Here is a 12,816-nt window from a genome sequence, read left to right as displayed (position 1 = left end):
GGCAAGAAAGGTGAAATTAGCCGAATAGACGGAGAGGGTAGGGGTGAGTTTATAGGAGATAAGAGACTGGAGAGAATGAGATAAATGAAGATGGAAAGAGACGGAGTAAGAATGATAAACTGCCAGATGTAATACGCTGCAAAGGGTGAATTTTAAAAAACAAAACAAATTCTGGGATAGGCTGCACATCACGCAACAAAATACGAATAAAGAAAGCCCTAAATTGATGTTGCAAGTTGAAGACATTTCAAACTTTGGTTATCTGAACTTCATTTCATTTAGTGTTTTTCCGGTTATCAATAGCCGGTGCAGAAGATGACATGCTTAAAGCCACGCTAAATAGATAAGAGTTGCAGTGGGCTGGGCAATTAAAGGCAGGGACCATAAGATCCATTTCATAGACAGAAAGGAGAGAGACAGTAAATCAATCCCTCAGTATGAATTTGCTCCTACAGTGCAGTCATTATACGCAAGGGAAGCAGTTAATGGAATTGAAAAAGTGAAAATAAAGTGATAATTTAACTAAATAAATATTTGAGCGCCTTGGTGCCAACGTGAAAGAGTTTAAGGGAAAATGTTATATCTCTCCAGTTACATATGAAGATATCCAGGCGTGAAGGGATGGTATTTGGTTGAAAGGGGGGGGGGGGGGGGGGCTTCCACATGGATATTGACATTAAGAGGACCCCTATTCTTTCTTTCAACAATAATATGGGGGACAACATCATTTGACTCCAAATGCAGACATTTCATGCCATCTGTCAAGTGTTGTTTAAACCAGAACAGTTAACGATAATGCAAAATATGTTTAAAGAATAGAATAGGTATTTGCGGGCAAGATCACGGCAGGATTTGAGGTCAGGATTGTTGGAAGCATGTGTCGGCTGCAATCGACTTTGCACTGGTTGACTGGAGACAATGTTGAGTTGGTTAGGTGAGATGCAGGTCAGATGTGCTGAACGGTGACCTCCAACTGGTGACTGCATTGTGCTATCCGATATGTAGGCAGAGAATTATAAAAAGCGGTTGGCTTGAGAGAATATGATTGACCACATTTCCCCCGTACCGGCCTGTCAGGAGTAGATACTATTAAAACGCGTCCAAGAGGACAATCAACATTTTCGTAGAGTGATTCATTTGCCAATTCAAGAAAAGTCTGACGTATAAAAAGAACACACGTTGGAACTAAGATATAGTTAATGCATTTCGTTGTATCTGTACTGTACACTGACAATGACAATTAAAGTTGAATCTGATCTGAATCTGAATCTGAATCTGTACGTGCGAAGATTCATACATTCGTCACATGCCTGATGCATCAATTAAATTATATTCCTACATTAGTATCCAACACTTCGCTTTCACATTTTGTTTCCTGCAGGCCTGACGCAGAGCGAGTATCATCCGTCAGAATCACCGCAATTACTGGTTCGGGCTTCACGTGCCCCAAAATACTCTGCGTAGGATAAGTGGCGAGCGCGTCGCAGGAATCAAATACCACTATTTGTATGTTTGATCAAGAAAATGGATCACCAAATTATCCCAAATATATCAACAACTGAAAATACTGAATAAACCTGTGCGTAAACTCCCAATGTTTCTCCCTTTATATGATTGGATCATCAGAGTCTGCAACGCAATATGATGACATGGTTTACATTAATCACCATTAATGCTAATTGCAGCTCCCTTTTTTTTCTCCGCCTTGATATTTGAGACTTTTATTTTACAGTACGAAATGAAAATGATTTCAAAAGGCGAAGCAAAACCTTGTTACCAATACACCCTCATTATATCTGATAGCGATTTTTTTTGCCCACTAAAAGCCATTAACTATGTATTTCTACAATAAATAAATATTATTATGCATTTTATGAGTATTTATAAAATAATCAGTTATTAAGTGATCGAATGCTATCCCATGATGTTCTGTTGCCTCTAATATAATTTAGATAACCCTGGAAACAAGGGGAAATGATTGCACTCAGCGAAAATTGTGAATTTTCTGTATGATCAAACATACAGAATTGGCTGGTTCAATTCCTTCTGAATTCCCTCTTCTATGCATGAAATTGAACCATTAATATTTATTTTGCATTGCCAAGATAGTTTATAATATTGTTCTGCACTGTTCCAGTATTAAAATGACATCATCACTTCAAAGGCGCACCAGAGGGGCAAGGTTAGTTGTAATATTAACTTCCACAAATCTATTTTTTTTGTTCACGCAGATAATTGCAGGTCAGCAAAGAAACAAATTACAATGTGGATCGGAAAGTCAGATATTTTGTGCAGGTACTTGTTTAAGAGATTTCAGGTATTGCAAATCTAACTGAAATACAGGAACTGGCGGTTGTACATAAGAATGGGTCGGTATGTGGAAGCCAACTTCCATCTCTGTCTTGGAGACAATTTTGTTTTAATATTGACGTTTTACACATTATTGTTATCACTCACCTGGTCTGGACAGCTCTTCCTCATCCTTGGGCTATCCGGCAGCATATATCTCGTCTCCTTTCCAGTAACCATTGCCATATGTGGACTGAATGGTGCGAAGAACATTTCACCAGATTCAGGTGCGGATCGAATCTTATAACGGCACGTCCCTGAAAGAGATCCGTTGCCTCGAACCTCAAGCAAACTGGGAACGATGTGGAAATCCGGCGTCACTTGAAGGTTGAAATTGGGATTCTGACATTCCCACTCTTTGGTGCTGCAGCAGCTAGCAAAAGAGCACGCACCGCCTGAAGCCGTCCTGTTGCCAATCGGGCAAATTACAACAACCAAAACAATGATAACCACCAACAGGATAAAAGATGTTGCTCCCAACGAAATAATTATATAAAATGTCAACTGCTTCGTTTCCTTTAAATCTTGATGAGGTTCTGTAACGTCAGGCTGATAGGATATACCTTCGTCAATTAATGTCAACGTCAAGGTGGTAGTAGCAGAAAGAGGTGGAAAACCATTATCTTTCACCTGGACAATTAGTCTTTGTGTGGTCGCGTCGCCATCTTTGAAATGCCGGACACTCCTTACTTCTCCCGAACTATGCGAAACTTTAAAAAGACCAGGAACACTAGCCTGATTCAGTTGGTACGACAGTTGTGCATTCTTACCGGAATCTGCGTCGGATGCAAAGATTTTTATAACCAAATGTCCAGGTTTTGCAGTTCGAGGCACACGCAAACTAGTGTTGCGCTTAGATTTCCATGATATTATGGAGGGTGCATTGTCGTTCTGATCCAGGACTATCACATGCACAACAACGTCGCTCGAAAGTGACGGTAATCCGGCATCTTGGGCTCGAACGTGAAACTGAAATCTTTTAATTTGCTCGTAATCTAATGGTCGTTTCGAATAGATACTTCCATTATTTGTGTTGATATAGAGATAGGATGACAATGGCACTGACTGAATCTGATTTTCCAAAATAGAGTAAGACAGCTGTGAATGCCTGTTAATATCAAGATCCAAAGCAGTCACTGATCCAATGTAGCTGCCGGGCTCAATATTTTCTGTCACATATACCGTGTACGAAGGCTGCGTAAAGCGCGGCGCGTTATCATTTATATCTGAGATATTTACCACAATTGTCCGGCTGGTAGATAAGGGTGGGATCCCGCGATCTTTGCAAGTAACAGTTATTCTATATTGAGCAGTGGTTTCTCGATCCAGTGGTGCGCTTGTGATAAGTCTGTAGGAATTGCTGAAGGACGATTTCAAGTCAAAAGGGACATCAGATGAAATCGAGCAGTCGATGTATCCATTTTTATTGGAATCCTGGTCTGTCACGCTAATCAATGCGATTAAAGTTCCACTCGGATCACCTTCACTGACTGTGCCAGAAATAGAATTTAGAGTCAACAGAGGAGCGTTGTCATTGACATCTGTGATCTCCACGCGCACGCTGCAGTGTGTAGATAGCGGCTGCACATTTCCATCCCTAGCTTCAACATCAATCTCATACACACTTCCTTCTTCGAAATCCAAAGTTTCCTTTAGGTGTATCGCTCCGGATTTGGGATTAATCGTAAATATTTCGGTTATTTTTGGTTCATTATACCTGCTGAAGAGATAGATTATCTCTGCATTCTGTCCCTCGTCCAAATCAGTAGCGTTTAGCTTAATTAGTAAAGTACCCACTGGTACGTTTTCTTTCATGCTAACAGTGTACACCGATTTGTCAAAAACAGGCGGATTATCGTTGGTATCCAAGATTGTAATAGATATATGAGCCGTACCTGATCTTGTTGGTGATCCGCCGTCCAGAGCCGTGAGCAACAAATGGTAGCTCGATTTTATTTCTCGGTCGACCAATTTGTTCATTATTAATTCGGGTAATTTCCATTGTCCACGACTTCGTATATCTAAACTAAAATGCTCATTTGTCGAGAGCTGATACGTACGAATAGAATTATTTACCGTATCTATGTCGTGTGCACGCTCTAACGGAAAGCGAGCTCCAGGCAGCGCGGATTCTGTAACATCTAAACGAATTTCTTTGTTCTGAAAGATGGGCGAATTATCATTTACATCTAAAATCTGAATCTCCACACGGTACTGTTCCACGGGACTTTCAGCTACCGCTTCCAGGACCAATACACAGTTAACTCGCTGGCCGCATATTTGTTCTCTATCAATTCTTGCATTCACAAATAAAATCCCATTCATGCGATTTACATCCAAATACTGTATCGACGCGGCCGACACAAGTCTGAATTTACGCCGTGATAGCTCCTCCGTGTTTAAACCCAAATTGTCTGCGATATTTCCCACGAAGGCCCCGTGTTCCAGTTCTTCAGGAATGGAGTAACGAATCTGCCCGGAAACCAGATTCAACGCACAAAGCAAAAAGATGGATGATATCGCTGACTTTTTAAGCACACGGAAAATGCCTTTTTGTAACATTTCATTTGCAGGTTGGATTATATAAAAGCTCTGAAACTGATCTGGTTGGTAATATCCTGGATACCATCCGAAATAAGTTAATCAATGTAGGAAATAATAGGAAAAATTAAGATAATCTGTGGAGATGTTTTGTTCTGCGTTCGTACACACGCCGCCATTATTCTGCTTTCTTTCCTTAGCATTGGGGGATGGGCGGTGGATCACCAGCTACATTTCACCTCCTTATTGGTAGACAGCGACACAAAGAGTCTCAGCCTATAACTGCACTGAGACTATGACTCGCCATGTAAAATAATAAAATTGTTACTTTTCAGCCAATTGCCCAAGCAGTTTCAAACTCTACTAAGAAATGTTATTTCTGAAGAAAGTCGAAACGTCGCCCATCGCCCCCCCCCCCCCCGAGATGCTGCCTGACCGGCTGAGATACTCCAGCATTTTACGTCTACCTTTGGTATGATCACGCATCTGTATCTCTTTGCTTCTGCATGAGAAAAGTTATTGTTGGATTAGAAATCCATTCAAGACCATATCATCTAATTGACAAGAGATGAGGGAAATTTTATCCGATGTTAGATTTATTGAAGACACAAGGAACTGCAGACGCTTTGAGTAAGAGGTCAAGTGTTGGAGCGGGTCAGGGAGCATCTCTGGAGGGCATGGATTGGTGATTTTTTCTGGTCATAGGAAAGTACAGTTATAGTTTTCCGATCGGATAGACGACAGATGAGATCAAATGCATGTTGTGGACTGCCTTTTGGAGCTATTGTCACAGTGGCGTAGCAGTATAGTTGCTGCCTTTCGGTGTGAGAGACCCGGGTTCGATCCTGACCACGGTGTTAGCTGTATGGAGTTTGTACGTTCTCCCTGTTGCCGCGTGGGGTTTCACCGGCTGACTCGGTTTCTTCCCACACTCCAAAGACGTACTGAATTGGCTTCTGTAATTTCTAAATTGTCCTGCGTGTGAAGTATAGTCCCTGTGTACAGGGTGATCGCTACTCGGCGCGGACGCGATATGCCGAAGGGCCTGTTTCTATGCTGTATCTCTAAAGTCTAAGGTCCTTATATCCTATGCGGGCAATTTCACTACTTTTTATAGAGGGTGCCAACTTCAAACATTTTACACCGACGGACAGTGAAAAAAATATTTTGGAAAATAGAAGAGTTATCTGTGATGCAGGCAACTTTATGTGGACGATGCTGAGATTGACGAGTGGTGTTGCAGATGCAATTTATCAGGTGAAAATTGATTATTTAAACATAGTCCCGAATCATGCTTTGCAGAATGCGTGTTTGGTGCATATCAGACCTCTGCAAGCCTCTGGCGTGTTCTTCGAGCCACGGTAGTTATTTGACTGCTCCAGTGGCGCAGTAATTAATATTAATCTCCTGAAATGTTCATGGTTAGCAAATAAACGATGGTAATGCGATTGAACATCAAGGATATATGGCTATATTTGCTTCGACATGGCCGTTGCCTGAAACCTCCGTGGAGTGATTACTGCTAGCTACCCATCAATCGATGCCTGCATACTGTCTGGAATTTACCATTTATACGCATGTGGTTATTCACATGACGACATGTTCTGAATGGAATTGAGCGTGGTGCAATCGACATTAACATTATTGATAAAGTAGCTGAGAAGTGATGGGTATCGGTATTCCCTCACGGAACTGTGCTGGCTGCTCTCCAGAAGAAAACTATAATCTTATATTGCACGAGGCTTAAATCCAATGAATCGGTTGTTTTCTCCTTGAACCGGTTTTTCGTGGCTTCTCATGGTTACACTGCTTCACGTTCTATATTCACGTGGAATGAGATGACGATCGTCTCACTCCTTGCTTTCATAGAAACATAGAAACATCGAAAATAGGTGCAGGAGTAGGCCATTCAACCCTTCGAGCCTGCACCGCCATTCAATATGATCATGGCTGATCATCCAACTCAGTATCCCATACCTGCCTTCTCTCCATACCCCCTGATCCCTTTAGCCACAAGGCCCACATCTAACTCCCTCTTAAATATAGTCAATGAACTGGCCTCAACTACCTTCTGTGGGAGAGAATTCCACAGATTCACCACTCTCTGTGTAAAAATGATTTTCTCATCTCCTTCCTAAAAGACTTCCCTTTTATCCTTAAACTGTGACCCTTGTTCTGGACTTCCCCAACATCGGGAATAATCTTCCTGCATCTAGCCTGTCCAACCCCTTTAAGAATTTTGTAAGTTTCTATAAGATCCCCCCTCAATCTTCTAAATTCTTACGTGTACAAGCCGAGTCTATCCAGTCTTTCTTCATATGAAAGTGCTGCCATCCCAGGAATCAGTCTGGTGAACCTTCTCTGTACTCCCTCTATAGCAAGAATGTATTTCCTCAGATTAGGAGACCAAAACTGTACGCAATACTCCAAGTGTGGTCTCGCCAAGACCCTGTACAACTGCAGTAGAACCTCCCTGCTCTTATACTCAAATCCTTTTGCGATGAATGCTAACATACCATTCGCTTTCTTCACTGCCTGCTGCACCTGCATGCCTACTTTCAATGACTGGTGTCCCATGACACCCAGGTCTCGTTGCATCTCCCCTTTTCCTATTCGGCCACCATTCAGATAACAGTCTACTTTCCTGTTTTTGCCACCAAAGTGGATAATCTCACATTTATCCACATTATACTGCATCTGCCATGCATTTGCCCACTCACCCAACCTATCCAAGTCACCTTGCAGCCTTCTAGCATCCTCCTCATAGCTAACACTGCCCCCCAGCTTCGTGTCATCCGCAAACTTGGAGATGTTGCATTCAATTCTCTCATCCAGATCATTAATATATATTGTAAATAGCTGGGGTCCCAGCACTGAGCCTTGCGGTACCCCACTAGTCACTGCCTGCCATTCTGAAAAGGACCCAGTTTACGCCTATTCTTTGATTCCTGTCTGCCAGCCAGTTCTCTATGGTGGCACAGAATTACAACACAGTGAAACATAATGTAATCCACGTCAAAATACAAGAACGTATCAAACTATTGAACAAATATATTTGGCCATTGTGCATTTGTAACTACAATGCTGCACCCGCGATGAGAGCTATGAGCATTTACGGATTAGAATGCAATGCTGGAGTAACTCAGAGGGGCAGGCACAGCTTCTCTATAGGACATGGACAGGCGTATTTTCAGATCGAGACCCTTCTGCGGACTCTGAACGTCTAAAGAAGGGTCCCGCCCGAAACGATACTTATCCATGTCCTCCGTGGATGCTGCCTGGCCAGCTGAGTTACACCAGCAATTCCTGGAATATGCAAGATCCCAGCATCTGCGATTTATTGTGTCCCCTTACCGCTTTTCAGTTTGCAGGTATTTGACACGCAACTGTAAATAGTGAGGCACAATACAATTTCTACCCATTACTCATGTTCAATTGCGCTTTGAGATGATATAAATCATACTTTTCGGTGTGCCGCATTCATGTTTTCAGGCGTCAATTCAGATATGTAGTAAAATGCACTTTTTATGCAGAAAGCAGATGTTTTCTGGAACTACGTGAAAGAATGTCAGAAACACTCTATAAACATAGGAACAGTGCATTGGTGATTTATGTGATGAATGTATAGCATTCTGGAGCGGGGTGAGGGATGGGTCAGCAAACCAGTCAAGACGAACCCTCTGTAATGCACCTTGTCGAAGTTCATGAATAATGTCCGACAACAAAAAAATATCTCATCACACTTTTAACTCGTGGTGCAGATTTTGTGGAAATAATTTGCGTTGACTGAAGGTGATCTGGTGAGGAATAAAGTCGTTCAGAGAATGTGAAATATGATTAAAATTGTTATTAGTATAGGATTATAATGAGCACCAGCAATGTGACGCAGCCATCTCACCATTTATTTGTTGTTACTGTGAGGAAATTATGCACCACTTCACTATAAATTATAGCATTTTTAGAATATATTTCACACCAACATTCAAGGACTATTGGCAATGGGCAATAAGTATTGTGTTCAGTATTATTGCCCACGTTGCATAGATAAATGCAAAAAGGAATTTAAAAAAAGAAAGGAGTTTTGTGTGTCAGCAGAATTAAACAGGTATTGAATGAAGAAATCTAACGATACATCAGAGCGGAAAGATTTTATTATTTTACTATTCGGTGTATTTATAGGACTACTAAAATGTGACAATATCATGCTATATAATCAGTCTTGGGACTGAAGAGACTGATTTACAATAAAGATAGGCCAAGTATTGCAACATAGTTCACATTTTCTCTTATTTCTCATAGCCTTTTTTTAAACTGTACGCGAACGAGAATAATTTATCGCTACACTTAATTACAGGATGATTCAGATCTCGGGTGATTTAGCATAGGGTATCTTGATGTAAACTCATGGAATATTATTCCATTTTTATTCTTGAAATAGTCTCAAAGGATAATCGATACATTGATTAAAAATCGTTAAGATATTGCGACAGACAAGCACAAAGACGTTGACCTCTGCTGGATTAGTAGCGGTGTATTTTTGGAATCGATATTTGTATGTAGGTAGTTATTAGTTGAGGATGCTACTTACTTTTTTGCGTTTATCAGTGTGATCACTGGTTTCTTTCGCGTAAAGCTGATCCGCAGATATTCCGTGATTCCACTCATTAGATTCTGCTGTTGTTGGACAGAACGGTGTCGTAAACGCAGTTGCATCTTCTTGAGCTGTCGAGCGAACTCTGCAGTGGTATGTATCTAGGGAGCCGCCCCTTCGTACCTCCAGGACATTTGTAATCATTTTTGGATCAGATGCAAACTGCAGATTAAGGTGAGCGTTCCGTATTTGGCGCTCGGATTCCAAGTCATCGACGTAGCAGCATGCCGCACAATGTCTTCTTCTGGCATAGGTTGGCCTTCTGTTAATCGGCCAAATTGCGACAGATAGGGCAATTATAATGACCAGAAGTAAGAATGATAATATCCCCAAAGGAATGACGATAACAAAGGGTAAATCATATGAATTCTGTAAATGCGTGTTTGACTCTCCAAAGTCTGAACGTATTTCTGCGATCTGTTCACCAACTGAGAGGGTAACAGTAGTCGTGGCGGACATCGTAGGATGGCCATTGTCTCTCACATGTATAATGATTTTTTGTATGATGGCATCCGTGTCCTTGAAATAGCGAGCTGTTCGAACTTCTCCTGAATTACGGGAAATTGTAAACAGTCCAGGATCAGTAGCACTTAGAATATGATAGAAAAGGCGTGCATTCTGACCAGAGTCGGCATCGGAATGAATAATCTTGATTGCTAGGTATCCTGGGCTTGCCGATCGTGGTATAGCTGTCATTCTATAGTTCGATGACTCTGGAATTTTTTATCACAGGTGGATTGTCATTCTGATCAAGGATAACCACCTTCACAGTAACATTGTTGGAAAGTGGTGGGATTCCACTGTCTTGCGCTTGGATTCGGAACTGGAAGTTTTTAACGTGCTCGTAATCAAATGCCCGCTGCGAATAGATAACGCCTGTTTCAGGGTTGATCGAGACATAGGAAGATAAAGGCGCATTCTGCACCTCGCTCTCCAGGATAGCATAAGAAAGGTAGGAGTTCAAATTTATGTCACCGTCCGTAGCAGACACCCTTCCGATGGAACTCCCGGGTGGATGGTTTTCCATAACGTGAACTGTGTATGAAGGCAGCTGGAACATCGGTGCGTTATCGTTAATATCTGAAATGTGTATGATAAACGTTTTGGTGGTGGACAGCGGAGGAGATTCCCGGTCATTGCAATTAATTGAGATTTTATGCTCAGAAGCTAGCTCCCGATCCAATATATCATCTGTCACCAACCTATATGAATTTTTAAATGATGATTTGAGAGCAAACGGGTGATTTGGCGAGATGGTGCAATCAACGTGTCCGTTTGCATGAGAGTCCCTGTCTCTCACATTGATTAAAGCTAGCAATGTTCCAGTCGACGAATCCTCCCGTACTATCTTAGGAATAGTACTTGGGGCAAAATCAGGAGCGTTATCGTTCACATCGCTGAGATTCACTCGGATCGTGCAGTGTGTGGATAAAGGGTGAAACCCCATGTCCTTCGCTTTCACGTCAATTTCATAATTATTTGTTTCCTCGAAGTCCAAAATTCCCTTAACTGTGATCTCCCCCGATATAGGATTAATGGCAAACAGTTCGCTCACCCGCGCTTTATTATATCCGCTGAAAGAATAAGCAATGTCGTTAATGGATCCCGCATCTAAATCGCTTGCATTAAGTTTGATCACCAGAGTGCCGGATGGCACATTTTCCATTAGCCCGACAACGTACAAGGATTGTTGGAATACCGGCGCATTATCATTAGCATCCAACACATTAATAATTACATTGGTCGTGCCCGTCCTTTGCGGAGATCCACCATCCAAAGCTGTGAGCAATAACCGATATAGCGATTGTCTCTCTCGGTCGATCGTGTTCGTCAATATCAATTCCGGGATTTTTGCTTTCCCGCGGATCTGAACATCTAATACAAAATGGTCATTCGCTGACAGCTGGTACGTGCGAATGGAATTTACCCCGACGTCAGGATCGTGCGCATCTGGTAACGGAAAACGCGCTCCGGGTATCGCGAATTCAGCGATTTCCAAACGTATTTCACTAACCGGGAATCTGGGAGAATTGTCATTAATATCCAATATCTCGATTTCAGCACGATACTGTTCCACTGGACGTTCAATTAGAGCTTCTAAAGGCAGGATGCAGAGCAGGCTTTCCGGACACAGTTCCTCCCTATCTATCGTTTTAGTCACAAATAATATTCCAGCAGTTAGATCTATATCCAGATACTGCGGTGGTGAATCAGAAACAATACGAAATCTGCGACGTAGTAGTTCTTCCACGGCTAGCCCTAAATCTTCTGCAATTTTACCAACGATAGTTCCAAGATTTTCCTCCTCGGGAATGCTGTAACGAAGCTGACCCGAAACGAGAATCCAGGCACAAAGAAGAAAGATGGACGGTGTCACAAGTATTTTTAGCGTCCGTCTACACGATTCTTGTAACATACCTGCAAATATATGATTTTTTTTGGAAGATTGAAAGGCTTCCTGAAGGTTAATTACGTTAATTGCATGTAAATTACATGACTGAGGTCGCGGAGTGAAGGGCTGGGAGACCGGCGGCTTGTTTCACGTTAAGCATCAGCAATGCTTTTGCGTCCACGCCCTGGAATGCGAGGATGGGCGGCGGAGCTCTGGCTAGATTTCATCACCTCATTGGTAGACAGCGACACAAAGTGTCTCAGCCTATAACTACAATAAATCACAATAACTACAATAAGGCTTCTTTAGGTATGTGAAGAGGAAAAAATTAGTTTAGACCAAAGTTGGACCGTTGAAGACCGAAAAAGGTGAATTTATTAGGGGTAACAAGGAAATGGCAGATGAGTTGAACAGGTACTTTGGATCTGTCTTCACTAAGGAGGACACAAACAGTCTTCCTGATATAGTAGTGGCCAGAGGATCTGGGGTGACAGAGGAACTGAAGGAAATCCACATTAGGCAGGAAATGGTGTTGGATAGACAGATGGGACTGAAGGCTGATAAATCCCCAGGGCCTGAGAGTCTGCATCCCAAGGTACCCAAGGAAGTGGCTCTAGAAATCGTGGATGCATTGGTGATATTTTTCCAAAGTTCTATAGACTCAGGATCAGTTCCTGTGGATTGGAGGGTAGCCAACGTTATCCCACATTTTAAGAAAGGCGGGAGAGAGAAAACAGGGAAGTATAGATCAGTTAGCCTGACATCGGTGGTGGGGAGTGCTGGAGTCAATTATAAAAGATGAGATAGCCGCACATTTGGATAGCAGTAACAGGATCAATCCGAGTCAGCATGGATTTACGAAGGGGAAATCATGCTTAACTAA

General features: G+C 42.1%; 2 protein-coding genes across 2 annotated transcripts in view; both read right to left on the bottom strand.

Moving 5' to 3' along the window:
- LOC116978401 overlaps positions 1 to 5,079 on the bottom strand; it is a 56,630-nt gene extending 51,551 nt beyond the window's left edge. The window contains 1 exon segment of the mRNA XM_033029521.1: positions 2,458 to 5,079. Coding sequence (XP_032885412.1) covers positions 2,458 to 4,911 — 2,454 coding nt within the window. The 5' untranslated portion in view covers positions 4,912 to 5,079.
- Positions 5,080 to 8,347: 3,268 nt separating this feature from the next.
- The window catches only part of LOC116978400, a 70,882-nt gene continuing 66,413 nt past the window's right edge, over positions 8,348 to 12,816 (bottom strand). Inside the window, 3 exon segments of the mRNA XM_033029520.1 lie at positions 8,348 to 8,443; positions 9,479 to 10,258; positions 10,260 to 11,959. Coding sequence (XP_032885411.1) covers positions 8,348 to 8,443; positions 9,479 to 10,258; positions 10,260 to 11,959 — 2,576 coding nt within the window.

The sequence above is a fragment of the Amblyraja radiata genome, chromosome 11 (genome assembly GCF_010909765.2).
Source record: "Amblyraja radiata isolate CabotCenter1 chromosome 11, sAmbRad1.1.pri, whole genome shotgun sequence".
Classification (NCBI taxonomy): domain Eukaryota; kingdom Metazoa; phylum Chordata; class Chondrichthyes; order Rajiformes; family Rajidae; genus Amblyraja; species Amblyraja radiata.
Note: the sequence above shows the minus strand (reverse complement) of the source record. Positions and strands in the feature narration are given on the sequence as shown.